We start from the raw sequence: 26,420 nt of genomic DNA, 5'->3' as shown, positions 1-26,420 counted from the left end.
ATGATTATTCAGCAGCAAGAAGCCGAACTGAAAGTTGTTGTTGTTTAGGGTCAGATGTTTTTTCTCTACATTCAATCACAGACTTAAGATCAATCAAATAATAACCAGCCAAGTTGGTTGTGATCTGTTTTTACACCATTTTGGACCATGTGCTTTATTCATCTGTCTGTGCAATAGGTTCATGTGCAAACCATTCCCTGCTCATATTCTCACACTGCACATATTCTTCCTGTTTAATTCAATTCATGTTTTTTCTATATGTTTTGTGTTAATCGTGAAAAAGAGAACAACATATGTGACAGTGGTGAGTTGACCGTGACAGTTTATATTCACATCAACATGATAAAATGATGCCAAAGTACTGAAGCAAAACAGATAGAGGGACACTGCAGCATTGACAGATATTACACCCAGTGGTCATCATTTAGTCATGTCCCAAGCATAAATAACAATTTTGAACTTATAAAATCAAAATTGCAATGAAATAATCAAAAGCAGGAAACATCAAGGCCTCTGTGAAAGCTTCTTCCTCCCTTTTAGTATCCCTTCTAGTCAAATTGAAATTCTCAGTTGTTCTCAAAGGATTAAATAAATAAAAATAATGAACTAATTATATTAAACCGCTCCATTCGACCAAAGGTTACGGAAAATCACTTAAACTTTTTTTACGGAAACAAATCATTTATTTCATGTATTTTCAAAGAAAGGGAGTTATTTTTTCATCATCTTGGAAGACAAAGGACATGAAGTATATTTATACTCTTTAAAGTAGGATTTAGGAAAACTAATCCACCTTTAAAAAATCTTTTATAAAGAAATTTCATTCATCCTCAAACTAAACAAATAACGGTGGACTGTCTGTAAGCCTTTAAACAACAATACATTGCATTATCAAAGTATAGATTTCAAATTGATTCAAATTTATATTTGACTTGTTTTATAGTGCTTCAATTGTGTACAATTGCATTATGGTTGTGAATAGTTTATGTTGTTAGTGAAGTAGATATGTCTTTAATGCTCCATAAACTGCAGGATGATACATAAAAACATTTTGATATACCTTTGTAAGTTGTACAATTGTTTAATATAGAAGGAGTTTGGTTTTGGAAACGCCCACTGGAGTCACGTGTGTTACAGCGACCAATAGGACGGAGGCAGTGAATTTAAAACCGAGCCGCGGTTTCCTGGTTCACTGCGTCACATGAAAACAAACCTGTGGTCCATCAACAAGGAACAAACAGCGACTCACAGCACAGAGAAGGTAAAGTTTACTAATGACTAAAGTTTACTCATGTGAATCTAATTCACTGCTGCGTTTATCTGCACTTTCGCTCTTTTCACTTAGTTTGACTGCGAAGACGCGACGTGGCTGCTGTGAACTAGCTGCTAGCTACAGTAAACCAGCTAACTGATACTGTGCTTGAATGAAACTGACTTTAAGCTAATCGACTGTCTCTTGAATGTGGTTACTTACGAGCAGTTTTAAAAAAAAACTGACGATAACATTACACGTCTCTTCACTTTAACCTTAACACTGGAGGCAGCAGGACAGCAACGTGAAATAAAACTTTAACAACAGGGTGAATACAGGGAGACCAGCTTGTATTTCAGCAGGTTAGAAGCTAACCACTGTTAGCCACCTACAGCTGGAGTGGACTACCTGATGAGTGATTTGGTGTTTTTCTAACCCAATCCTGGGACCGTTTCTTGAGTAATCCAACCAATTTGAATACGTCTTCCTGAGTTTGCTGGAAGTTTATTCTGTCAGGCACAATTATATGTAATAAAAGTGTTTTAGTTAGATCTGTCTAACTGTCTTGATCAGTGGATGGAGTTTAGTTGTGATTTTTTTTTTTTTTTTTATTTTTGTTTCCAAAGTCAAGAATAAACTCAGCTCAGCAACCTAAGATTGTTTTGCCCAGTAATCTCCCAGTTAAATTGATGTAGTTGACTTGGCTTTGAATGTTACAAATGGTCCAGTAGCACTGAAAGGTCCCATGAGCCTGCACTGGCGCCCTCCAGCTGATCAAGCTACACTATCCTCAGTGTCACAGCTGAGCTTTTTCCTGTTACATGTCAAACTGTCTCTTCAACAGTCATGGTGTTTTACATTGTTTTGCCGTTATTAATATCGGCTTGTGTTTTCAGATACAATGGACAACATAATCTTTGCAGAGCGGGAGAATGCAGGTGTCCATGCGCCCTCACTAAAGATGCGACAGCGACTTCAGTCTGCTCCAGGTATGAAAATGCCATGTTTGTTTGTTTTTTAGTAGAGATGCATGATATGTATTGGCCCACATTTGAATGGCTCGATAATGGGAATTTTATATTTATTTATCAGAATCAGAAATTATAGCCGATAAAACGTCCGATAAACACGCACTCATGACGTCATAAATCCGTGGCTGTCCATGCCAGCGTGATGTGTTTACATCAGAACTGTAAACTGCGTCGCTAAAGTGACTGTAGGATTGCAATTTGAAACAAATGTGCAATGGTTCCGAGAGGGGGAAAAAACATTAACAAATTTTTACTATCAATCTCATACTTCACCTTAGAGTCCCTCGTCGTGACTATGGAGTGTATGGTGAGAATACGTGGCGCTTGCAGCCAGCGTTAGTGAGGGAAAATAAAAAGGCAGTGACAATTGCCTCCAAACAGTTGTGGCATTAGAGGCAGCTGCCCCCAAACAGGTGGGCAACAAAGGCCCCTGCCTTTACATATTGGTGGCAGTTTCGGTTGACACCGGAAGTGCCTATACGAGCTAGCGCTGCCACAACTTGAGCTTGCCCTTACTGATATACAGTCCTCAGACCAGTCCAGTGAGTATGGTTAGTTTGACGGTTCTCTGGCTGGATGATGATTTCAATATGCAACGGACATTGTTGCATGCAACAATGTCTGTTAAAATGTTCTGCCTCCACCTAAAGTTGTTTGAAGTTTTCCATATTTGCCTAATATATTTTGCAATTTTACCCTCAGGTGTGCATAAACTACAGGCTATGAACTGATTTTTAAGAAATGTGACTATCTGTATCGGTATTGGCCATGTGAAGCATGTATTTCTCGGTATCGGCCAGAAAAATCCGTATCGTGCTCACTATTTTGTTTTAGTAGTATTCTTCTGTGTAGAAATTACAATAGCCTGTTGTTCCTGCAGAAAAACTCCTGAAATCTTCTATGATTGCCAAAACCTTCAACACTCCTCTGCCATCTGGTCGAAAAGCCCTCGGTGCCGTCAACAAGAAAATGTCTACCCCTGCCGTCAACACCCAAGAGAAGAAACAAGTGAAGCCTCAGGTTGGAATAGCTCATAGTGGAGTCATAGTCTAACTAATGTAAGACTGTAATTGCATTATACCTCAAGCTATAAATTTACTAATGTCAAATTTGTTCCCCCATAGGAAACTAAAGTCAAGCAAGCTCCTGGTACCGAATTGGAGGAATATCCAGAAACTGAGAACTTCTTCCCTTATGACCCACTAGGTAACTGACACCTTCACAAGGTCACATTTTAAAGCAATATACGTTTTTAGACTGGCACAAATGACTCTTTCAGCTGAACGTCGTGTTTCTGGTGTGGGGTTTAGGTGTAAATTCAATTGCTGCATCACATTGGCTTTGCTTTCAGGGTTATTCTTTCTGGGCCTGGGCACATTGACAGTTATCTGTGTTTGCTACACAAGAGCTTGCACATACCAAACATGTTAATGATTCAATGTAAAAGCCTCATTATTTTCTCTTTTTTTTTTTGTTCTCAGAGTTTGAGAAGAACAACATACCTGAAGATTTGGTTCCGCTCAGCGGCCTCGCTCTGCCTGGACTAGCATTTTTCCCACGATGTCTGCATGTGAGGAAGGAGGACCTGAAAAAGTTGGACCCTCTCCCAAACATGTCACCTGTGAAGATGTCAAAACGTTCAGGTATCAAGGTTCAATTGGAGCTTAATTTGCATTGATTAAAAATCCCCTATCACTATTTTTAGATTGGAATACCTATTTTGATAAGTTTCTGGAACTGTTAAATGGGAAATAGTTTATTGATAAAATAATTGTCAATTTGATTAATCCACCAAATTAAATACTTGTATAAAATGTATTCATTAAATTGTAAGTACTTTGGGCTCTAAGAAGTACTTTCTTTCTATACCTGTCAAGTTTATTTATAAAGCACATTGTGATTTAGCTGATAGGTGATCAAATCTCTGAACATGAAGTTTTCACTACTTGATTTTGAAAAGAGGCAATAGTGCTCATTTTCAGATCTTTATTTTTGTTCTGTGACTCGATTAGAGTCCCTCTTGAATGTTTTGCAGTTCAGAAACGGTTCTTATTTATCTCAAACTACCTGTTAAGCAGCTCATCACTTGAGCCTCTGGCTGAAACTGGCCACATTAGCTTCAGCCTCCTTTTTTTTAATACCCATTTTGTCCTGATTGGCTGAACATCTGGAAGCCTGACAAGTGGCAGCAGACACTTGTCACTTTATAGAGGCTCTGAAAGCAAACAACTAAAACTAAAGGGAGGCTGACTCAGTTTTATAAACATTACCTGTGTATTGTGACATTTAGGTGAATTTAATATTGCAAATACAATCTGTATACAAAACATTTTCTACATATCCCTATTAATACTTGCACATGTAGGGATGCAGTAATACAAAAGGCAGCCTAAGAAATGTTTTGGTTTGCGGGTTATTTGTATAGTGGATTACAATAAATGCCAATAATACTCAGGTAGACTGTTTAGTAGAATGAGCTGTGCTTGGAGCACATGGCTAAATATAGAAATGTTATACGCTTTGACAAGTTTGTCTCAGGATTCTTTACACAAGTTTACCTCTTTATTCAGTCTTTTGTGATGTTCATTGTAGGATCTCGATGTTAAACATGGCCAAAGAACACTGGCTCCCCATTGTTGGTATTTTATCTCAAAACTAGGAAAATAATGAACTTATGATATATATATATATATATATATATATATATATATATATATATATATATATATATATATATATATATATATATATATATATATATATATATATATATATATATATATATATATATATATTCCATGTAAATGTGATCACTCTTTTTACAAAACACCATCACTTTGAAAGCAAATGTCACACTATAATTTGTTCCTACTGTTTGGTAATTGCAGCTGTTGTGGGGCACAGGTTGTTAACTACAAGTATCATTAACTTCACTCTTCTTCTCCAGATGACTGCCTGGCTCTGAAAGCCTTTCTTCAAACACTGGAAGAGCTGACTGTTGAACTTCCTCCAGAGTCTGTTACTGACTAACTGTTCATGAATGTGCTTTGTTATGACTGTTCTTTTATCTGAAATAAAGTGGTTTTATCTGTTGCATGCGTCATCTGCTTAGTGCTGTAGGTAAATTTTTGAAAGTAGCAGGGAAATGTCCAGTGCTTTACTTCCTGCTTGTTTGAGTCCATCACTGGTCACATGTGAAGGATTCTTGCCATTGGTTTTTGCTGGAGATTAGAATGAACTTTGGCTCAGTTCCTCTTGTGACGGGAAAGAAACTACGAGTCTGTGGATCCCTGTTTGTGAGAACAAACATTTCCTGTCTTTATTGATTTGCTCATGAAGTTATCAGGGGATGAAGGTTATAGTGTTCGGCTTCTTTAACGAGACTGTTTGCGCCTTGGACACCGAGCAGGTGAGTCACAGTGGCGTGGCTGCAGTTTTGAAACGTGAGACTGGGTAAAACAAAGCCTTCAGTGTTGGTATTTAAACGGGATTAGTTAATATACTGAACATATATTAACATGCCTACAAAATGAGGAACGTGTCCGTAAGACGATTGCGTTTAGACCCAATCATGAAATGTTTCAGACGTTAATGTTAATAAACCTTCCTTCCTCCCGTGGCGCAGGTAATGGCTCCAGAGGGGAGCAGTCAATCCGTTTCCAGTTTATAATTTGACACTCGTATCTCTGGGGTGTTGTCTAAATAAAGGGAAGTAGCATTGAACTCGTCGCGCAGTGACAGACGAGCAGCATGAACGGCAGCACATCGGATGATGCTGGACGCGACTCAACTGGATCAGAAGCAGCTGTCGGCAGCAATACCGACGCCCACGGCGGCAGCTCGGCCACACAGGGCACCGTTGTGGCGCGACTGTCTCGGTATGGCCTCCAGGTCCTGCCCGGTTCTTTCCAGCGTAGGTCGCGGCTGCAGAGGCAGCAAAAAGCCGCAGCTGTCAGCGGCGCACCGGGAGGTCCGCTGCCGAGAGAGGCTCCGGAGAGGGGGTCGCTCACACCCGCCATGCGTAAGAAGTACCTGAAAGAGCTGTTCAGTAACGCGTCCAACAGCGGGTTCAGCAGCGCACTGTCCTCCCAGACCGAGACCGACAGCGTGTCCTCCGAGCCGGAGGACGCAGACTGGGCTCTGTGTCCCATGGAGCACGCGTGGATGCTGTCTTCAGTGGAGGGGAACTACGACACCATCCTGGAGTTCATCTCCGAGGAGCCGAACCTGCTGACCAGGAGGGACTTCGTCAGCGGGTACTCGGTGCTGCACTGGCTGGCCAAGAGGGGCCAGGACGAGACTCTGCTCAAACTTCTGCACTACGCGGAAACTGCGGGGATCCGCGTGGACGTTAACGTGCGGGGCAGCGGAGGGCTCACCCCGCTGCACGTCGCCAGCATTCACTCCCAGTACATGGTCGTCAAACTGCTGGTGGGGGCTTTCAGTGCCAACGTGGATGCCATGGATTATAACGGGAGGAGAGCCTGGCAGTATCTGAGGGGAGACGCCCCGCTGGAGATGAAGGAGCTGCTGGGGACCTGGGACGAGGAGCACAGCTTCGGAGCTATGCGAACTGTCAACGGGAATATGAACAACAGTGCGGGCTCAGTGCCCCTGACCCCGGGTGGCGAGGAGGTGGAGGACGGACAATGTGAAGGGGACTTCTTTGACCGGACTAAGAGAAGCGGCAGCTGGAGATTTGGCTCCTTTAAGAAACTGCTGCCCTCGTTTTCGTTTTTAGGAAACAAAAGCTGAAGTTAGGACACAAACCTCCGAATGTCTGCATCATTTCACATACTTGTGGTTTTCGACCTGGATCCAGAACACTGCAGTTGACTGAAATTCCCTCCACTCACAGGTTGTTTTTATTACACCAATCAATTAAGATGTTTATTTAAAAATATATTTTTCTTGTCAAATACCTTCTGAACTGAAACACAAAAAAAAAAAAATCAAGCCTATAATTTATAAAGGAGTCACCCAGTATACAGGTATTTTAAAGATGTGACCAACTGGTTTACTCCCAGTATGAACTGCTTTCCATGGAAATATATTAATTGTGCATTAACTTCACTGAACCTCAATTCAATAAACTGTATAATCTGTTTTTTAAACTTCTTACTGCAGCTTCTCTTGTTCCGTCTCAACAGCTCTCGTTGCCAAATTTTCCTCCCGTTCGAGCACTTCAAGTAAACACTTCATAGTTTGTCTTGTTACTACATTAGGCCTCTTGAGCAGCGGTACTTTCTGCAGAGCTGTGTCAGCAGTTCCCCTGTCCATGTGGTTTGCCTCAGAAAAACACTCAGCTGTCCTCAGTAAAGGAACAGTTGAGCTGCACTTTGAGGGGAAAAAGGCAGAAAACAGCGACATTTCAAGTTTGATCACAGATCTTTTATTATCAAACATGACGAGATAACATGGCTCCCTCCCTGCGGTCAGGCACAGCAGCTGGAAGTCCTGGCAGACGTTGGGGTGGAGGGGGGGCGCTGGGATCCAGGGACCCTTGTTTACAGGCCAAGCTTTGTCCTCCTCCAGTGTCTCCTCTTGGAGTTGTACCTGAAATTAAACAACGTAAAAAAAGTGTCAGGAGAGCATTAAAAAAAAAAACAACCAAAGTAACAAAAGGCTTCAAATTCCTACACCAATATTGCCGCTGTTCAATACTATCCATTTTCTCATCTGTGCATCTCAGCAAATCAATTACTGGCTAGGCTTTCTTAATGGAGACAAAGACAAACACTAAATCTGGTTTTCAAACAAATGAGGTAATTTTATATTCATCAAAAGTGGTATCAGTTAATTCTGAGATTAGTTACTGAATACAAATGTCTACAAACCCCACATGAATCATTCACCTACATGTAAAGACTGAGGAGTAACACCTACACGAACAGCATCAACACACATTTGAATCAGGAGTTAAATCAAAAGGCAGGTTCAAGGGTTCAGTTGAAACCATGCAAATGCTGTTGATGCTGCTCTAGTTTCAGAGGATAGGACCACAAGACACAGTATAATAAACATATATTCATTATATAATCACTGAAGTCAGACTCGTGGTGATTCTTTAGTGAATGAAAAGAGTAAACAGCACAATGTTCAGCTACAGAGCTTCCTCAGCACACACACAGTGATGAGTGAGCGCTCTGCAGCAGGAAGTTGCTATCAGCAGGATTAATGACAGCACTCTAAAGAAATCAAGTGCTGTAATTGCAGACCTGCTTTACATGACACACGTTATTCTTCCCTGCATTAGACATTCATATCAGCACTTAGCAATAATGTAGATAGCTTAGCGATATAATGCAGCACTGAGGTGAATTTTAAATGTACAAAATATAAGCTCCACATCCCTTTAAACTTTCTAAATTTCTTCTTCTTGAAATGCATGTTCAAACTTTACTGCTGCAACTATTTGTGAACTCAATTTTGTACAAATATAAACGCCAGTCCATTGGCAAAGTGGCGAGTACATAATGAGTGCATTTTCATTTTTGGGTGAACTATCCCTTTAAGCATAATACAGGAAGGAGGTGTTGCAGAGTTGTTTCATCAGACTGCTTCAGTTTAAAATAACCATTTGTTTCGCCCAAGTTTACCTAGAAATCTGACGATGGAACAAATTAAGTGTTGCACAGCTACTGACCAGTTTAAATCAATATACAACTGAACTAACAGCAGAGTTTTTCTGTCCCCTGGACTTTGCAGCCCAATATTTGTTCCCCATATCAAAACTGTCCATTAAGCTAGATCTTCCTACTGTACAATCGAGTCTTGTGTTTACTTACAATGTAATGCACAATCCCTCCCCTGGTGCGTATAGTTTTTACATATTTAATTTGTTTCCCATTTTTAAACTTTATACACCACAGCAAATTCCTCACATGTGTTAACCTGACAGTGTCCTCTAAAACTCCACAGAAGTGCTTAAAACAGCCTCCTGAGCACAATCTACCGTCAATACAACACACTTTGTAGTTTGGCTTTTTTTGACGCCAATGTACTTAAATTATTCTTGCTGTTTTGAGTTTGTACCCTCATGGTCAAATGCACTTATTGGAAGTCGCTTAGGACAAAAGCATCAGCTAAATGATATGCAATTTAATAATTGGTTTATAGACTGGTCCTTTGAGAGCCTGTGTATCAATTACAGATCAATACAGTTACCAGTCATGTTTTAAATAAATGGTCTGTTTTAGTAACTTGTGTTTCCTGCTTCAAGTCAATGAGTAAGTCTGCAAACTAATGAGGGCAACCAGAAGATAATTACAAACGTATCATTAAGAGGAAAATCTGTTTCTAATACTTTATCCTTTCCTAACGAACAGGATGCGTGATGGTCAGAACTGTAGCGCACCAGTCGAAAGAGTTTCCTCTGCACACGGGCTCATGTGGAGGGAGAAAGGCTGCGAGGAGCCACGAGAGCTTAAAGTTACAGATAAGAGTGATGGTGGTAGAACTGGACTGATGTGGTCATGTCTCCTGGTTCAGTAAAACATCTGTTTCATGGTTCCAGTGCGCAGCAGCTTCATGTTTATCTGGATCTTCCGAACAGACACCGAAACTCACCTGATCTTGTTGCCGGTCTTCATTCTGATCCACTGAGGAATCGGCCTGTTCTGCTTCTGCTTCTTAGCGAGAAAGCGCTTGATCCTGAACGTCTTGTGGGACGACTGGGACCAAACAGAAAAGTTTCGTTAACAACACACACAAACTTAACTCCTACCAAAAGCTCCATCTGTCTGAGAACTGACACGTTTAGATCACACACAGCAAAACTGTGCCTAGCATGCGTAGCCCTGCAGGACGCTACTGGCTAGCATCGTTACCGCCTAGCATCTCTAACAGCTTTAATCTGCTCGTACAGAATATTAAAAAACAAACATAAAGATGTAAACTCAACCACTGAGACACGTGTTCAACATTAAAAGTATCGATGCTGGTTTAAAACAGTTACAGACGAAGATGTTTAAAGATTCCGTGTTTACCATTTTGTCCACAGTCCTTTCCCCACTATGGCGGAGGTCGAAGAGAAAGAAGGAAGTGACGTTCACGTTTTTATCCAATAGGCGCCAGCAGGACAAGCTGAGCAGTCTGCTGACAGCGACACTTGCTGGACGTTTCATTGCATCACATACATGCTCAGCCGGGATCCTTCGTTTGTTCTTAACAAATACACATTTTCCTCATTTTACATTATGCTGATGATTATTTTTATTCTTTGTGTAGTAGTGGAATATAGTTTTGTTTTCAGAAATGAGTTTCTTAGTTGACTAATTGCTTCAGCTCTCTGCCTGTATTTACTGCAGAGTAGTTCTCCAAAGTCTGTAAGATAATTTGGGGAATATATTGTCTATGTTGAATCTTGATTTGAAAAGTTACCAGTGCCTCAAGCTGAAGAATAAATGTCGTGCAGCAAAAAGTGCACTTACTTCCAAAGTTTAGTGAGATAGGTTTAAAAAAAAAAAAAAGAAGCATGAAAAGAAAATACTCAAGTCAAGTACATGTAGTTGGTTACTTTCCACCGCACTTTCTAAGTTCACCATAGTTAGGTGATGGAGATGGTGAAGCTGCCATGGAGAACATGGCAGATCAATTATGCAAGACTTTAAAAACCTGAAAGTGAAATTTATACTTAATACTGTTAAAAAAAGTCACATTTCAATAGGTACTTTCCCTATTGTTCAGGATTGTTACATATTATATACATTTTGTCTATGTTATACCAACAAAATAAGTAAATGAATCAGCGTCTTTGCATTAAAATTTTAGTCCTAGAACATGGTGAGAGCGTTGAAACTGTATTTTGTGTTGGGAAATGAAAGTGTAAAGTTTTAATTTTCATATCTGTAATTTCCTTTGAAACTTAATGGAAATAACAAAAGACAAAGCTCTAAATATTTGAGTTTATGTTTTGTCGTAAGCAGATGTTTATTTTAGGAGTAATGACTTTAAAAGGTCTCTTTAATTACAATTTCCCAAATATATACTTGAATATCCAACAATAAAAAAAAAAAGTTAGTTTAAGGAAACAAAATAATTCTTGGACTGAAGATTTAAGCATCAGTGTTTAATCAGACCTTAATCATTTACTCAGTAAAAGGTGGGAACAACACTGAACCGTTGCAATGCTATTAAATAACTTGAAACGGAAATCTTGCCATCGCTGGACTTGTATTTTAAAACTGAGCACCTTTCCACCAAAGAGAAAAAAAGAGACAGATTTAACAAAGGCCTTTTATTTCCAGTCAGAAGTAGCTCCTGTATGTTAGCATGATATTAGCATCACCAGCACTGATATGTTTCCATGCTGTCTTCAGTTGAGTGCATCACAGATTAATATTTCGAGGCAGATTCAGATTAGAGGCAGATTCAGATTAGAAAAAGGGGGGAAGGCCATAGGTTGATCACTCAGACTGAAGTCTGCATGCAGGCATATGGGTGTTACACAGCAGTCAGGTCAGAAATGGCTATTTCTCCTCAGTAACTGTATGAATGTGTGAACTTCGGTTTCTTTATTGTGCCTGTGAGACTAGAGTTAAAGACCAAGGAACGTTTCAGTAAAAGATCTGCACACACATGAGGGTTGTCAAACTCTGCAGGGAGAGTAAGATAATGTCCATGTGTGCACTTCAAACAGAAAATGCAAACGCTACAACAGAAATCTCTCTCAAGACACTGCAGAAACAATATTAATGAGTTTGGCAGAGTTGACAGAGTGATTGGGTGGGATATGGATAAGCAAATTAAAAGCCAATGTTGTGGTTAGGTGTCCATCAGAGAAACAATACTGAAATAAGGTCACTTTGAGTTCACGATTTCAGAGAAAACTTTGGCTTCACCTAACGTGCCCTGCAGCCAAACTCCTCAAGGCTTACTGTTTCTGTTCCTAACAAATTAAACTGACAGAGGGCCACATTCAGGCCCTAAGAGACTCCAGCATCACTCCTGCCTCTGAGACTGGGAGAGCCAGATGTAGCCCTGCATCTTCTGCAGCGCGGGCGATGCCCTGAGGCATCACATCACTGCTCCGAGCCTCACAGATCGATCTCTCCTCTCGTCACCAAACTTAAAATGCCACAAGTACAAATCTGCTCAGTCATCTCCCTTGTCTGCCACTTTCTTGGTCTCAGTGTCTGGCTTCCTGTCGGCGGAGTTGGATTCTCCTCCTCCTGCAGGTCGATTGCGGTTCCTGGCCCCTGGCTGGTACAGCTGGATAGCGGGGCGGTCCTGACGCACAAACAAACAACACAATTAGAAACACTAAAAAAACTAAGAATTGCAAAAAATGACAACTAAGACTAGAGTCGTTACTTTATTTCGCATTCGCTCTCTTTTGTTGCCTTCCTCCCGCTTGTCTCTGGCGAGCTTCTCCGGCCTCTCGGTGTGACCGGAGTCTACATGGTTTTCGCCCTTTTTCTTCTCAAAGCCACGCTCCCTCTCTTTTTTCCCCTCGTCGTCCCGCTTCCTGCACGAGTTCTCTCCATCCTGTCGTTCCCTCCTCCTCCGCCGATCTTCGTCCTGACGCCTGATGCGCTCCTTCTCTCTCTGCCGCCGCTCCTTCTCCCGTTCTCGGTCGCGCTCTCTGTCTCGATCTGTGTCACGCTCCCTGAACTCCTTCCGCCCGTCATCGTCTCCTCTGTGAAAGAAGCACAAAGCCTGTTTCAATATTCTGTTCAAAGTGAGTGATATGTTTGATAAAAGAAAACGACTGAAGCAACTAACTTCCTTCCTCGGTCTTCCTTATTCTCAATGTTCTGACGCCTCTTATATTCATGGTTCCCCATGGGTCGGTCCTCTTTATTTGGCTTCTCTGGTTTCTTTGCCTTTTCCTTGTGCTTCTCCGCATCAGCGTCATCGCCTCTGTCTGGTTTCTTCAGGAGCTGCACGGATGAAAATAAAAGAAATTCCTGAGGACATATTGGAAAGTAAACATGGCTTAAAACTGCCTCAATTCACTGCAGCACACACACCTTAATTTTTGGCTCTTCTTTAACTTGGTCCTTGTCTTTCTCCAGCGGTTTGTCGAGTCTCTTCATCTTGTCAGTGTCCTTGCGCTTCCGTCTCTCCTCCTCCCGCCACTTGCGTCGCTCCTCATCCCGCACACGCTTTCGTTCAAGCTCCCGCCTCCTTCTCTCTTCCTTCTTTTCCTCCCTGATTCTCTGAAAAGCCAAAATTTCATTTTGACAGTTATTTGGTGTTTATCGCCTATTTTACACATACATCCCACTACTTTTGTGAACCTAAGACTTTCGCGAACCCAATTCAAGCATCGAAACGGTGTTTTTTCACAAGAGATTTGAAAATGTTTGGAGCTTTAGGACTAAGTTGCCTCTTTACACAATGCTCATGGTCAAATGAGAGCAAATATATATAAAACACTCTATCATGTTATAGTTTAAATAGTTTAAAACAATATACATCACAATGTTGTGCTACTGTACATTTACCTGCTTATTTTTCAGGAAGTCCAGCAGAGGAGTTGTTCTCTTTGCTTCAAGGAAGAAAAATAGTATGTTTAAACGAATCCTCCAGCAACATGTCTGTTCTAACATATATACAATTATGTTTCAGGTCCAACTTTCCAGTTAAGTAACTGTTAACATACCAACAAGTTCCTTCGACTTTGCCTCGATCTCTTCCAGCAGAGTCTCAGGTGTTGACGTCAACTTCTCTTCGTCTCCGTTGTAAGATTCCAGGAACTTTTTGTAATCTGGATCTGAAGGAAAAGATTGACAGTGAAGCCTCCATGATGTTTTATTTAAACTACATTTATATATGAATTGATCTTAGATACATGATGCAAACACCAGCATCAAATCAAGGCTGTTGTTTCTTACTTTTCTCATTGAAAACCGAGTCACATTTCTTTCCTACAATGGGACAAAATATCTGTCTCCTTAAAATATCTGTATTTATCTTTACCTTCTTCAATCGTTCCACATTTTGCATCCCTCTTCTTGACTCTTTTCTTGGCAGTTTTTTGGAAGGGGGCAAACTCTACAATGGCAGGATACTCCTGTCCTGTGGCACACAAGCAGAATGAAGCGTCAATCACTTACAGAGAGAATCCTTGAGTTTGTTTATTTCACATTAGCTCAATTCCCTTCATACCTCTGTGGTCAATGAACACATATCCATCAAATCGATCCCTGAACAGGACGATATCCTCTTGATTTCTGAAGTTGAGGTAAGCCCTGGCGAAGAGGTGCGGGTAAAGGCTGAAAGAGCAGAACAATGATGTCAAGTTAAACTGTTCCTGACACTGGTAGTTGTTTTATACTGACACATGTTTAGATGTGTTTTAACCTGGTGTCACTGGAGAAAAACTCCATGTAGTCCAGCTCTGGCAGCGGCTGCAGCTGCTCCTCCAGATCCTCCTTCGTCAGACTTGGTGGTAATCGCCTGATCACAATCTGGTAATTGATTATTGACAGGTTTTAGATATTAGATGTGAGATCAGTAACAGAGAGGAAGAGGAAGAGGAAGAGGAGGAGGAGGAGAAGGAGAGCAACCACTGGCTAATGGCCATGTTAGAGCTGCTGACAGTTTGTGTGGTTTCAAGATAAGATGAGATCAGTCTTTATTAGTCCCACACTGGCGAAATTTGCCATATTACAGCAGCAAGAGTCAAAACAGGCATCAGCAGAAATGAGTAATACTCAAGTGCGACGATAACAACAAATACGTGTATTGAATATAAAAAAATATAGAAAATTCTGAATTGAATAGAAACTAATATATATAGTGTAAAAACTTGTATCATTTAAAGATTGCACTTCATCTTGGCTCTGATTAAACACAACTACTTCAAACCTGCTGCTATTTCTATCGGAAGTGTTAGCTAAAGCTAACGTAGCTAGCAAAGCTTCACCTTTGTCATGGTCTCTTTCTTTTCCTTTGGCCTCTCCGTCTTTTCTCCATCCTCGCACCTTATCTCCACTTTTCTCTCTTTCGGTCGAGTGTTCTCTTTGTCTTCCTTCATGGCGGAAAACAAGCTGCTTTGTCTCGTGCTTGAATCTCCTGCTCACATCGCAGATTGTTTACTTCGAGTTCTTAGCAACTTAGCCGAATAGCTAACAGCGAATCAACTTCCTCTGAAGGCCTGCAGCTCAGTGTTAGCACAGCAGGGGGCGCTGTTACTTTACATAAATGATAGCATACCGTTAGGTTCACATCGTTGTTTTTTGTTCATCAGTTTTTATTTTATCCATTTGTTTGTTATATTTTTTATTATTAGACTGGAAATTAAATTGATTTAACTCTTGTATTAAAAAATATTTTCCATTAGATTGTTTTCCATCGACTGTACTTAAAAATAAAAGCAAGTTTTGCAAGCTTGTGTTGATTATCTTTTTAAGTGTTTCCATTAAATTGCACTCTATACTTTGACCCTACCCATATCCTTTATCTGACAGATACACTTGCACTACCAAGATGTAATTTAGGATTAAATTAAATTCAGGATTAAATGATTATATTTGTAGTAATAATAATACATTTTCATGCTGTTCATATACAAAGTGTTAGGTGGACTGCTGACAGCTCATGATGGTAAATGTATTTCTTTCTTTCTCTTTATTGTTTGTTGTAACTTCGTAAGGGATATTTTTCATCAAAATTATATACAATGAATCTTGTATTTTATAAATTGTATTTATTTGTGTAGCATTAGACTTAGACGTTCTGCCCCTTTTATCGTTATTTCTTTAATACTTGTGCAAGCATAGTGTTGACACATAATTCATCCAGCTCAGATAAATAAAATGTTTTGCAGTTTGTCAATGGTTAGTCCACATAGAAGAGTATAAAACCACAACCTTCTCTCAGGAGAAAACATATGACCTTAAACTTCACAAAAATAAGCATGCGATATTCATAATTAGGATTATTGATATTGACTAATTATATTATTGACTAATATGAAAAATCGTCTCAATCGCTCGGTGTTAAACTAAATTGAAGAAGCATCAGCAAACATCAGATGCTTTTATTTTGAAGTCATCTGACAGGAAATGATTTTCTTGCTCACCGGAAGAGGAACACAGGTCACCTAAAGTGAACGGTGGACATTTTGTTAGCCTCTTAGCAAAATAAACGGTGGAGGTTGGTTTTTCTGTCGGTGTCAGTGAACCAGTGAGTCTCTGACATCATGTGGTATGAAATCCTGCCGGGCTTCGCCGTCATGACCGTGTGTCTCATCCTCCCCGGAGTGGCCACGGCTCAGATCCACAAGTTCACCAACGGGGGGAAGGTGAGGACAGAGGAGGAGGAGGAGGCTGCTAATGCTAATGTGGCTAATGTGTCGGGCTGTTCGTGTTTTTTCTCCTTGAACCCACTTTGTTGTTAAATCCTCCTCGTGTGTTTCCCTGCAGGAGAAGAGGATCGCCCGGGTTCCGTGGCACTGGTGCCTGATGGAGAGAGACAAGCGCGTGTCTGGATCAGGACAGTACCACGACTCCAAGGTGAGAGTCCATGTGTCACAACAACACTGCGGATACATGTCGTGTTTCCCAAAGAACACACATAGATACGTGTATTTGAAACACATCAAAAAGTAATGAGTGAACATACAACACAGACACAAAGACTGTCATGGGAGGAAGTGTAACTACACATAGTGAATATACCTGTGTGGGGTCTTTAAAGCTGTTGACATGTTCCCTGTGATGGATTCTCAGTCTGTGCAGCATGATTTTCACACAAGTATAATTTATAACTATCACCAAAAGCTGTCTTGAGTCAAAAAAATGCTTTAGCCTGGTTTAATTGGTTTTATTTGTCTGATGTAATATTTGAGAGGCTGCAGGTATGATAACCATTTCTTCTTTTCTCCCCGACAGGGACTTGAGAACATCCACTGATGACCTGGACTATGAAGACGATGTGTGTGTGATGAATGACATTAAAAGATTATATTTAACATTCATCTGTTTGTTATTTTGGTCTTTTGTTATCAATTAAACTGTTCCATACTGGAAATCTTTTCAGGCTTCTCGGGTCATATGTTGAATTTAAAAAACAGACAAAGTGGGGTTTATTGTAGATGTCACAGCGTTGAACTGGAGTATTTATCAATCTGTGGTTAGAGGGGGGTACTGTCTGGGACCCTGGTTATCATACATGATAAATGTCACAAGCTGAATCAGTATATCTAGGACTTCTACAAATATGAATCACTAGCTGTACCAATAATACTTTTGGTTTATATAATTGTGTTTAATATCTTCTAGCTTTTCACTGTTGGTCAGACAAAACAAGACATTTGAAGACATCACCTTGGGTTTTGAGAAGTTGAGATATTTTTCATAATTATCTCACATTCAGCTTTAGTTGAAAAGACAAACCTGCTAAAATACTGCCATGTCCAAAATATATCACAATATGAACAGGTGTTGAACATGAAACCCACTTTGTTTACCAGTGAAAGTGATGGAGAACTCAAGTTACTCCACTGAGTGAACTATACTGACAATTAACCAGCAGAAATCTTTATAGTATCAGACGGTTCAGATAAAAACATTTCCTCTAAATCTGTCGCTTACAACCTGAGACTGAGGAGCCTTGAAGAAGTTGAAAGATAAATCTGAGAATGCTAAACGAAATAGGAAAATAAAAGAAGCTAAATAATGCTTAATTATTTCCCAAATTTCTTGCTTTTCAAATTATTATGACTGTAATACTTCATGCCTGAGGACGTCATAAAATAAAATGGGACTTGGGTCACAAGCCACACCAAGTTCAGAACCACTGCTCTCAGTGAAGACTACAATAAAAACAATGATGGCAGAGTAGAATTGCACCCGAGTACATTTAAAAGAAATTTCAAAACAAGATCCCTTCGCTGTGAAAATTTATTAATATTGGAAAACAATTTACACAAGAAATTTATGGCTGAACATCTGACATGGAAGACGAGATCCAGCAGATCAATAACATGGAAACAAATAATACAACTGAAAACCTTTACGACTACACATTTCTTTACAGTTACAATCCTCCCTCGCACTGTACATTCCCCCCAAAACCAAAATGTATTTTCCTCTAAAAAATAGACATCTGAAGTCACAGGATAAAAAGGTGAAGGTGTTTGATTAAAAAAGAAGAGGAATCTGAGAGAAAATGGTGGACGTTCACTTGTCCTCCTTGCCTTTGGTCTTCCTGTAAACCATTTCCCTGAAGCTCGACAGGATCTTGCTCTCCCTCTTCCTCCTCTCCTCCTGGTTGAAAGACGCCAGAGCTCTCTTCTCGTCTGCACTGTAGATCTGGTTCTCCTTTCTCAGACGCACAGCCTCCATACGACGATGTCTGAGGGGTCACAGGTCAGTGTTACATACAGAACAGATGGATGCTTCTTTGGTCTGATTTACATTGGCAACATATATCTTTTTTTTTAAATTTTATTAATTATTTAGGGACCTTTTCCACTGAATATGTCCCTATATAATAACAACAATCACCCTCATTTTAGTGGAGTCATCTGTGATTTAAAATAGAAAATTGATTTGATTGCAATATATGTTGATGAGAGGAATCACTGCATTGTACTGACCCCTGAAACACTGAATTGCTGCTGTATAAATTGTATAATGATTTAAGTGAGAGTTTTTATTCAGACTTCTGCGCTTCGTGTACCTGCTGCCGCTCATCACGTAACCAGACTTCTCGAAGTTTGCAATCTCATCGCTGGTGAGACCGATCTCTCCTCTTCTCGGGATACGTTTGCCCGCTTTCACATACTCTGCCATGGCAGCACCTTCACCTGGCAACAGCGCATGACCGAAACTGGAGGAAAGACAAACATGCACTTGTTAAACGAGTAGAATACATTTAACTAAAGAGTCATGAATGTAGAAGATAAACATTACTATCGTAGAAAAGAAAACTGGAATAAATTCATATTTCAGAGGCTGGAACCATCATCTTATCACATAAAATGTGTTTTGTTTTTCACTATGACAAATAAACCTGAAGCAATTACTTGTTAAATGTTTGGTTGATCGAAGATAAATTAATCATCAAAAATGTCCATAAATTAATTACATGTTTGTGTAATTTTGTTACACAAGATATTTGAAGACATCCCCGTGGCCTCTTTGATCGGCTTCTTTCAATATTTACAAGATTTATCGATCATGAACAAATGACCATTACCTGTAGCCACATATACATATACAGTACATATATATTTATGTTTTTTTGCTCTAAGCTGCACTGACACACAAAAGCATCACAGCAGAAACCTTGCTTTTTAGCATCACAAACAAAGTTGACTTTCAAACTGAATCTTGGGAGTTTTTCTAACATGGTGCAGGGTTTTTAGTGAGAGAATTTCTCAACTCAATCTAACTGCACCAGTAATGACGTGAGAAATGCAAGAACAAAAGTGACCGTCAGGCAGACTCACTCCAAAGGTCTGTCGTCCTGGGACAAGTGGGTAAGCGGAGCTTCGGGGCCGACCACATGCTCGTCAATGCAGGTTTTCTCCACCCACAACACTCCATTGGGATCATCATCCTCCCCCTCCTCCCGCTCCCCCACCTCCCCCACCTCTCCCGCCTCCTCCTCCTCCTTCTTAGACTCCTCGTTGCTGGAGTTGCTCAACTCCTTACGAATCTTCTTCTCCTTCTTCTTCTTGGACTTCTTGGATCTGTTACAAAATGAAGGTAATTTTATCGTCATGTCCGTTTCTGTGAGACTGAAGTAGGCATGTTGCTGCATACTGCCACTTACTTTTTGCTCTTCTTTTTCTTTTTCTTCTTCTTTATTTCTTCTTCTGGAAGAAAAACACATGAGCTCTGCTTTTAAATCTGATTAAACCGACTGTATTGAGCTATCTTAAAATGCACGTAATGATGCTTATGTCTTACCCTCTGATTCTGATTCCAGCTCACTGTCCTCGGAGTGCTTTTTGTTCTTCTTTTTCTTGGATTTCTTCTTCTTCTTCTTTTTCTTCTTCTTCTCCCCTGTTAATGACAGAGGGAATACCTTATAAATTCAAACGATACAGCATATCACAGCAACTTATTCATGTTCAAACAGCGCTCGGGTTCTACCTTCTGAGCTCGACTCGGAGCTGCTGTTTTTCTCGTCCTCTTCAACTGGTGTAAATTCATCAGAGCTGAAAGAAACAAAATAAGAAAAATAAATTAAACCTTCTGCTCCTGCACACACACAGAGATGATCACTGCAGAGAAAACGACCGTTTTTAACCAACAACTCTCATGTTTCATACAGTGAACACAGTAGGTAGAGATTATTGACTTACTCTGGTTCTTTTACTCTTGGTGAATATCCCCAAACTTCAGGACAACCTGACTCCCCGATCCTCTCCCTCTCTTGCAGACGTCTGGAACACACAGACAAACAGATGGAGTCAGGTTATGGCTAATGTTATAATATACATTTTAAAAATATACTGTGAGAGAAAAATACCAGGAGCTGAAATCAGAAAATAATAGTAGAACATAGTAGATATAATAAAAGTAGATAGAATCAACTGTGACATGTTGTTAATACTGAGTAAAAGACATTTGTTGGATACAGGGCTGAGCAATAAAACTTTATCGATAAGTTGAATACATTTTCAGAAAAGGTCGATGGATTTCCCCTGTTTTCTATCATTATAAACCCGTCTTTCAACGGTTCCACGGTAGATTTCATTAGATCTCACCTCTGGTCCTTCAGAATGTACAACTTTTCTTTTGTGAATCCCATAAGTTCAGTTGAAGTTTAACACTTAATAACCGAATTGATGGAGTGATTGATTATGAACCGATGCCCGAGAGGATGTGTGTATGTTACCTGGCGATAAAGGCCTCTTGTCTCTGTCTCTGAGCGTCGTCCCGGTGTTGTTCGTAGTAATAATCATCTTTGAAGCTGCCATGTTTCCCTGGAGCGTCTCTCTGCTCGGACCAGTGGTTGTAGCTGGTGTTGTTGTAACTGGTGTTGTTGAAACCGGTGTTGTTGTAACTGGGGTTGTTGAAACTGGTGCTGTTGTAACCGGGGTTGTTGTAACCGGGGTTGTTGTTGGTGCTGGTGTTGATGTTGGTGGGGATGGTGCTGCTGTGTCGCTCTCTGGATCTGGACCGGCTGCGGCTTCCTATGCGGATCCGTTTGATGTTTCTCGCCTCTCGGAACCGACGCTCCCCCTCCTCGCGCTCCCGCTCCCGGTTCCGCGGCTTCGGGAGCTTGGGCCCGAAGCTGTACGGGGACAGGCTCCGTTCGTGGCTGTCGCCGCGGTTCCGGCTGCGGGAGCGAGTCCGCGGTCTCCGGGCCCGAGGACTGCGAGGCCCCCCGCCGCCGTCAGAGCCCGACCGCTCCGAATGAGGCATAGCGACCGACCGAGACTTTAACAAAGTAAAGAGTATTTATTTATGTTTTAAAGCGAGTTCAGTACAGACAACAACCCGCACTCATGTTTCCTCTCTCAGCCGAGGTACGCAATCAAAGCGGACGTCCGTCCCCGAATACATTCCGGGTCTTCGCAAGCTTGTCATACACATTGGTTCCGCTTGTACATAATTGTGAGAAATGCTAGTTTGTCGATAATAATAACAGTTATAATAATAGCAAAAATAGCAACAAAAATAATAATAAATAGTAATTAAACGTATACTCAAACATACAATAGGCAACAGTTTCAAAGAAACCAATTTGAAGATCACACAGAAACTGGCATTCTTAAATGAATATTCTTTATCAGACTCATTAGATTTAGCAGCTTTTGAAAACCTCTTTACTTGTTCTGCTGTGTTTATGTTGAGAGACTAGGGGGCTCTGTGCTTTTATTTTGAAGGTATTTACAATTGAGAGGCAGATCATTGTTGTGAAGTTGAACCGGTAGTGATCTCGATACTGACAGATAAATAGGTTTATACTGAAATATTATGTCAACGACAATAATGTTATTGTTGTTTTTCCTCTAACCGGATGTTGACATGATATGTATCCCAACATCGTGTTATTATAACGCTCTTTAATTCAAATTGTGCTCGTCAATGCTGCACCACAGCGACCCCTGGTGGCTGAGCGGGTAGCGGGGGAGCAGCAGGAGGCTGTCTGTTGTTAGCTTTTGTTTGTAGCCACATAAGTTTCCATCTGCAGCTGGTGGCGGCTGCTCCTCTCGGTCTTGGCTCAAAACATCCAGGTTGCAGGTAAATTAGATTTTGATCAAGTGAACGAGCTTCGGGGGAAACGTGACGGATTCTCTGCGGTGCTGTGTCTGTAGCTAACAGGAAGCTAGGCCGCGCTGTGCCGCTTCTGCGAAGGGGAAGAGTGGAGCAGCTAGCGCCTCCTTTTGTTAGCCTGCTAACTGCGGTGTTGTTGTTGTTATGGCTCCTCAAAGTAGATAAACTCCTCAGTCCAGGCTCACGCGCGTTGCTCTCTGTCTGTGCGATGTCACGTGAGTCTAATAATCCGGCCAGTTGCTGTAAGTGTGTGGCTAACTAGCATTTGGCTAACGTCAGTAACGTTATTGTTTTGGTTTCCTGATTCTCACAACGCCCATTGATGACATTTGTTCCTTCGTGCTGTCGTCTTGTTCTTGAGATCTTATCCTGTTAGAGAATTTAAAACCATTTTTCTAATAACATTGAGTTTCTAGCTGCAGCTGAACAGAAGCCGGTTCATGTGGCACAGTTAGAAGATGCTGTTGTGGTCAAATCTAGCAGCTCTGCATTGGTTGATATCTTCATTAAAGTGTCAGATTCAACTATCATTATTCACATATTATATTTTCTATCCATCTTCATCAATGTGGATGTGCTGAGCAACAAGTGCATGTAGTTGTAATGCAGGACAGTTCCACATCGTCCCAAACCATCAGGCAGTTGAATCAACACCCCTGTCAAGCAGTTTCAACACAAGCTGAACATCATAATATTCTCAATGGCAGGTTTACTGTAGGACAACTGGGTTGGGCTGCACTGGTTTTATTCTGGTTTCCATAATTAAACCTAACGAAGTTCTGACAGGTATGTTAAAGTAGAAACTAAGGCAGAGGTGTTTTGAGTTTACAGTTTGTAAACAAACAATAGATTGAGCCAACTCTTTAACTGCATATTTTGTTTAAGCTCTTAGTTTTATTCTGTATGTCCGAGTAGTGCGTGTAACATTTTCTGTACATTTACAGGAGTGAATCTGTCGTCTTTTTGTTTTTCCTCTCTCTTCAGACATGCCAAGTCTAAAGCTGATCTCTGCGACGGACACACAGTACTCAGCGACTGTGCTCAAGTCCATGAATGAGCAGAGAAATCATGGATTATTTTGTGACGTCACCATCATCATCCAGGACAAGAAATTCAGGGCTCACAAAACAATCCTGTCGGCCTCGAGCACGTACTTCCACCAGCTCTTCACTGTCGCCGGACAAGTGATCGAGTTGAACTTCATCAGAGCGGAAATCTTTGAGGAGATTCTCAATTACGTGTACAGCTCCAAGATCGTCCGTGTGCGCTCTGACATGCTCGAGGAGCTCATAAATGCTGGAAAGATACTGGGAGTGAAGTTTATCGCAAACTTGGGGTCGCCATTATCACACGTGAAGGGGCTGCCTGGTTTGTCCAAAGAGCCAGAGAACAAAAATGAGACGCCCGCAGAGGTGATGCCGATCATCACGGAGTCCTTCTCGATATCTGCAGAGGAATTCAATCAGACGAGCAAACCTGCAGAAAACGACGAGGACTCGGACGGCGACGTTATGTTTGTCTCACAGACAAAGGCTCAGGCAGCCAGTCAGAAAGCCGACTCTGGAGAGATAATTGACGTGGAAAAAGCCGAAGCAGAAAATGTAGCAGCAGTGAAAAATAAAGAATCCAATCATGCCGCTGCAAAACATAAAGATAAACCCACAGCTTCCCCGAAAACACAAGCTGCTAAGAGTCCCAGTGTCAGTTCGACTAAGCCCAGTTTACCGGACAGCAGCCCTCTGCACAGCCCAGACTCCAGCTCCAATATCCTGTCTTCCCCTGCTAGAGTTTCCACAGGAAGTGCTCCCACAACACCAGCCAGGCCAAGCAGTGTCACCCCCGAGCCCTCCAGTGCCGCCCAGTCCTCCGAAAACAGCGACATCATGGGAGTCCACAAAAAACAAGTCTCTACTTCAACTCAGAAGGGGAATTCCAAAATAAGGCTGTTAGATGTTTTCGAAAGTCCAGCTATTCAGGCTCACAATCCCAAATCAGCAATAACAGCAAAAAAGACGGTGACACTCAATACAGCCACAGAGATTGATTCCATTTCTTCAGGCTGTAAAGTTTATGCCAATATTGGAGAAAATACTTATGACATTGTCCCAGTGAAGGAGGATCCAGGGGAGGGAGGCTCTAAAGCCAGTAAAGTGAAGAGGTCATTGATGGCAACGCCTTTGAAAACCCTTGATAAAGTACCGTTGTCCCCGAAGGCCAACCCAAACAAGAGGAGCAAAACCGAGCTGGAGGATCACTACGAGCTGATCATGGATGGGAAGACTTTCTTCGTGTGCATCATCTGCAAGCGGCCCTACGTGTGTCTGACGAGCCTCCGCCGTCACTTCAACACCCACTCATGGGAAAAGAAGTACCCGTGTCGCTACTGCAACAAAGTCTTTGCCTTGGCCGAGTACAGAACTAAACACGAAATCCACCACACAGGAGAGAGGAGGTACCAGTGCTTGGTGTGCGAAGAAACATTCCTGAACTACCAGTTACTGTCCACCCACTGCAAGCATGTCCACAACCAGGACCCGAGCGGGAGGAAGGAGAAAGACGACACAGACAACAACTTGTACCGCCTGCTGCCGTGCAAATCGGTGCAGATGAAGCCGTACTCATGGGCGACTGAGGGGCCGGGGGTCCCCTGCATCTCCGAGGACGGCAGCGTGCACTCCATAACCACCGGCAGTGAAGACGTCCACTCTTCAACCCAGAGCAGGATGTTGAACTGGGACGACATCTTCGTTGAGCCCAATGCACACATGCCGCCTGACGCCCACGCTCGACCAGGGTCGACCGTGAACAACACCCCCCCACAGGCAGCTACAGAGTTTGACTTTGTTATACCAGAGACCTACTGAGCGGCACATGCTGCTCTGTTACCTGTGCCTTTTAGGTGCCCCACACACTTTGTCCTCTTTGGTTCCATGTCAACAATTTTCTTCGTTAATTCTCAATAGATTGAACGCAAGGTTCGGCCACATTTCCGTTTAACAAAAATGTGTAGTTTTATTGAACTAAACACAGTGATGATGCAGATCCACACGGTTAATCAAAGCTGAACGCTGAACTTTGAGTCCCTCTGCGATTTCACAGGAACAGGAAATGGATGCTTGAGTTTCTGGTGCCGGCTTCAGTTAAAGGAGCAAATGGTTGCAGTTGATGGAAGTTCAATGGGACCGTACTTTTTTTCATATTCTGCTTTTGTAATAGCCTTGATCTTCGGTATCATTGGAGTAAATGATAATGACATTAGCAAACAAACATAGGAGTGGATCAGCGTGTGTGGTTAAAACAGTATTATAGCCTCAAAATCTGTAACAGCACAGAAATGAAACATTTAAATTATGTTTATTTGAGCCTTTTTTCCCCACATTTGCCAATTCAGTTAACAGACGGTAAACAGTAAACAGATTGAGAATCTTGGCTCAATTTCGAGGATCAGATGTAAGTTTTAACAGATGTGAGGAATTTCTGGACTGAATCTTCCTGGTCCATGTTCGAGACCAAATTCTGCTCCAGAGAAAATTATCTGAAATGTATTCTTTCATTATGTGATTGTCTGCGATCCCACATCTGGGTCATGTGGCAGGGAATATGCTTTTTTTAATGTTCTTTTTCAGTGGTTGGTGAATAATGAGGTTTTATTCTTTTGTTTGTCAAACTCTTATTTTGATGCACCCTGTACATTTTTATTTCCTATTATTTCAATGTTTTTTCCCCCTATGTTAGATATTATATTTTGATGCCAAATTCTGCCGGCCACGTAACGTTGGCTGGAGATTTTTGCATTCAAATGTGATGATTGGATTATTTCAGTCCATGGGAATAGCACTTAGTGTTGTAACACGCGGAATTTTATTTGTGTGATGTTTTAATTTTTTCATTCTTTTGTTTTGACACTGTGTCAGAATGTAGGGATCGGTCAGTATGAGTGAGAAAGTA

At 41.3% G+C, this 26,420-nt stretch overlaps 7 protein-coding genes and 1 non-coding gene across 9 annotated transcripts; 4 read left to right on the top strand and 4 right to left on the bottom strand.

The window, feature by feature from the left end:
* Window positions 1–1,147: 1,147 nt before the first annotated feature.
* On the top strand, window positions 1,148–5,376 carry pttg1 (PTTG1 regulator of sister chromatid separation, securin). Its single transcript, XM_034597895.1, has 6 exons — window positions 1,148–1,261; window positions 2,149–2,241; window positions 3,164–3,303; window positions 3,408–3,489; window positions 3,765–3,926; window positions 5,231–5,376. The coding sequence occupies exons 2-6, from the start codon at window positions 2,154–2,156 to the stop codon at window positions 5,311–5,313; spliced, it is 555 nt and encodes a 184-aa protein (XP_034453786.1). The 5' UTR covers window positions 1,148–1,261; window positions 2,149–2,153; the 3' UTR covers window positions 5,314–5,376.
* Window positions 5,377–5,498: 122 nt separating this feature from the next.
* On the top strand, window positions 5,499–7,102 carry sowahd (sosondowah ankyrin repeat domain family d). The gene is made up of 2 exons (XM_034597894.1): window positions 5,499–5,692; window positions 5,909–7,102. Exon 2 carries the CDS (start codon window positions 6,034–6,036, stop codon window positions 7,036–7,038), a length of 1,005 nt encoding a protein of 334 aa, XP_034453785.1. The 5' UTR covers window positions 5,499–5,692; window positions 5,909–6,033; the 3' UTR covers window positions 7,039–7,102.
* A 550-nt stretch (window positions 7,103–7,652) lies between these two features.
* On the bottom strand, window positions 7,653–10,447 carry rpl39 (ribosomal protein L39). Its single transcript, XM_034597897.1, has 3 exons — window positions 10,272–10,447; window positions 9,853–9,956; window positions 7,653–7,839 (listed from the first exon to the last, which is right to left on the bottom strand). The coding sequence occupies exons 1-3, from the start codon at window positions 10,407–10,409 to the stop codon at window positions 7,791–7,793; spliced, it is 291 nt and encodes a 96-aa protein (XP_034453788.1). The 5' UTR covers window positions 10,410–10,447; the 3' UTR covers window positions 7,653–7,790.
* Window positions 8,377–8,508, bottom strand: LOC117769890. Its single transcript, XR_004615343.1, has one exon. It is a non-coding gene; the product is annotated as a small nucleolar RNA SNORA69 (small nucleolar RNA).
* Window positions 10,448–11,506: 1,059 nt separating the features above from the next.
* upf3b (UPF3B regulator of nonsense mediated mRNA decay) lies at window positions 11,507–15,408 on the bottom strand. Its single transcript, XM_034597877.1, has 10 exons — window positions 15,158–15,408; window positions 14,593–14,699; window positions 14,398–14,504; window positions 14,209–14,307; window positions 13,892–14,002; window positions 13,734–13,777; window positions 13,257–13,445; window positions 13,009–13,166; window positions 12,598–12,922; window positions 11,507–12,513 (listed from the first exon to the last, which is right to left on the bottom strand). Exons 1-10 carry the CDS (start codon window positions 15,266–15,268, stop codon window positions 12,379–12,381), a joined length of 1,386 nt encoding a protein of 461 aa, XP_034453768.1. The 5' UTR covers window positions 15,269–15,408; the 3' UTR covers window positions 11,507–12,378.
* Window positions 15,409–16,313: 905 nt separating this feature from the next.
* ndufa1 (NADH:ubiquinone oxidoreductase subunit A1) lies at window positions 16,314–17,212 on the top strand. Its single transcript, XM_034597898.1, has 3 exons — window positions 16,314–16,537; window positions 16,659–16,748; window positions 17,127–17,212. Exons 1-3 carry the CDS (start codon window positions 16,436–16,438, stop codon window positions 17,145–17,147), a joined length of 213 nt encoding a protein of 70 aa, XP_034453789.1. The 5' UTR covers window positions 16,314–16,435; the 3' UTR covers window positions 17,148–17,212.
* A 907-nt stretch (window positions 17,213–18,119) lies between these two features.
* On the bottom strand, window positions 18,120–21,761 carry nkap (NFKB activating protein). Its single transcript, XM_034597884.1, has 9 exons — window positions 21,314–21,761; window positions 21,088–21,223; window positions 20,552–20,632; window positions 20,340–20,404; window positions 20,154–20,249; window positions 20,017–20,059; window positions 19,691–19,933; window positions 18,919–19,068; window positions 18,120–18,591 (listed from the first exon to the last, which is right to left on the bottom strand). Exons 1-9 carry the CDS (start codon window positions 21,615–21,617, stop codon window positions 18,417–18,419), a joined length of 1,293 nt encoding a protein of 430 aa, XP_034453775.1. The 5' UTR covers window positions 21,618–21,761; the 3' UTR covers window positions 18,120–18,416.
* A 516-nt stretch (window positions 21,762–22,277) lies between these two features.
* Window positions 22,278–25,735, top strand: zbtb33 (zinc finger and BTB domain containing 33). 2 transcript variants are annotated; one of them, XR_004615163.1, is made up of 3 exons: window positions 22,278–22,439; window positions 23,457–25,522; window positions 25,613–25,735. XR_004615163.1 is itself a non-coding variant. In XM_034597876.1 (2 exons), the coding sequence occupies exon 2, from the start codon at window positions 23,459–23,461 to the stop codon at window positions 25,334–25,336; it is 1,878 nt and encodes a 625-aa protein (XP_034453767.1). In that variant the 5' UTR covers window positions 22,278–22,439; window positions 23,457–23,458; the 3' UTR covers window positions 25,337–25,735. The 2 variants fall into 2 exon arrangements, 1 of the variants encoding a protein (XP_034453767.1); XM_034597876.1 differs by having other exon boundaries at window positions 23,457–25,735.
* The last annotated feature ends 685 nt before the right edge of the window (window positions 25,736–26,420 follow it).

The sequence above is a fragment of the Hippoglossus hippoglossus genome, chromosome 10 (assembly GCF_009819705.1).
Source record: "Hippoglossus hippoglossus isolate fHipHip1 chromosome 10, fHipHip1.pri, whole genome shotgun sequence".
In the NCBI taxonomy this organism is placed as follows: Eukaryota; Metazoa; Chordata; class Actinopteri; order Pleuronectiformes; family Pleuronectidae; genus Hippoglossus; species Hippoglossus hippoglossus.
The sequence above is the reverse complement of the archived record's forward strand: the minus strand, read 5'-3'. Positions and strand labels throughout refer to the sequence as shown.

Bases quoted from the DNA above. Each gene is read 5' to 3' on its own strand.
- pttg1 (XM_034597895.1), top strand. From the start codon at position 2,154: ATGGACAACATAATCTTTGCAGAGCGGGAGAATGCAGGTGTCCATGCG. The intron at 2,242-3,163 runs GTATGAAAATGC...TTGTTCCTGCAG, and splicing joins GCGACTTCAGTCTGCTCCAG to AAAAACTCCTGAAATCTTCT. The intron at 3,490-3,764 runs GTAACTGACACC...TTTTGTTCTCAG, and splicing joins CTTCCCTTATGACCCACTAG to AGTTTGAGAAGAACAACATA.
- sowahd (XM_034597894.1), top strand. From the start codon at position 6,034: ATGAACGGCAGCACATCGGATGATGCTGGACGCGACTCAACTGGATCA.
- rpl39 (XM_034597897.1), bottom strand. From the start codon at position 10,409: ATGAAACGTCCAGCAAGTGTCGCTGTCAGCAGACTGCTCAGCTTGTCC. The intron at 9,957-10,271 runs GTAAACACGGAA...GTTTGGTCCCAG, and splicing joins AAAGGACTGTGGACAAAATG to TCGTCCCACAAGACGTTCAG. The intron at 7,840-9,852 runs GTGAGTTTCGGT...GTTTAATTTCAG, and splicing joins AAGACCGGCAACAAGATCAG to GTACAACTCCAAGAGGAGAC.
- upf3b (XM_034597877.1), bottom strand. From the start codon at position 15,268: ATGAAGGAAGACAAAGAGAACACTCGACCGAAAGAGAGAAAAGTGGAG. The intron at 14,700-15,157 runs GTGAAGCTTTGC...ATCAATTACCAG, and splicing joins AGAAAGAGACCATGACAAAG to ATTGTGATCAGGCGATTACC. The intron at 13,446-13,733 runs GTAAATGTACAG...TTGGCTTTTCAG, and splicing joins ACTTCCTGAAAAATAAGCAG to AGAATCAGGGAGGAAAAGAA.
- ndufa1 (XM_034597898.1), top strand. From the start codon at position 16,436: ATGTGGTATGAAATCCTGCCGGGCTTCGCCGTCATGACCGTGTGTCTC. The intron at 16,538-16,658 runs GTGAGGACAGAG...GTTTCCCTGCAG, and splicing joins AGTTCACCAACGGGGGGAAG to GAGAAGAGGATCGCCCGGGT. The intron at 16,749-17,126 runs GTGAGAGTCCAT...TCTCCCCGACAG, and splicing joins GACAGTACCACGACTCCAAG to GGACTTGAGAACATCCACTG.
- nkap (XM_034597884.1), bottom strand. From the start codon at position 21,617: ATGCCTCATTCGGAGCGGTCGGGCTCTGACGGCGGCGGGGGGCCTCGC. The intron at 20,633-21,087 runs GTAACATACACA...TGTGTGTTCCAG, and splicing joins CAAGAGGCCTTTATCGCCAG to ACGTCTGCAAGAGAGGGAGA. The intron at 20,250-20,339 runs GTAGAACCCGAG...TGTCATTAACAG, and splicing joins CTCCGAGTCGAGCTCAGAAG to GGGAGAAGAAGAAGAAAAAG.
- zbtb33 (XM_034597876.1), top strand. From the start codon at position 23,459: ATGCCAAGTCTAAAGCTGATCTCTGCGACGGACACACAGTACTCAGCG.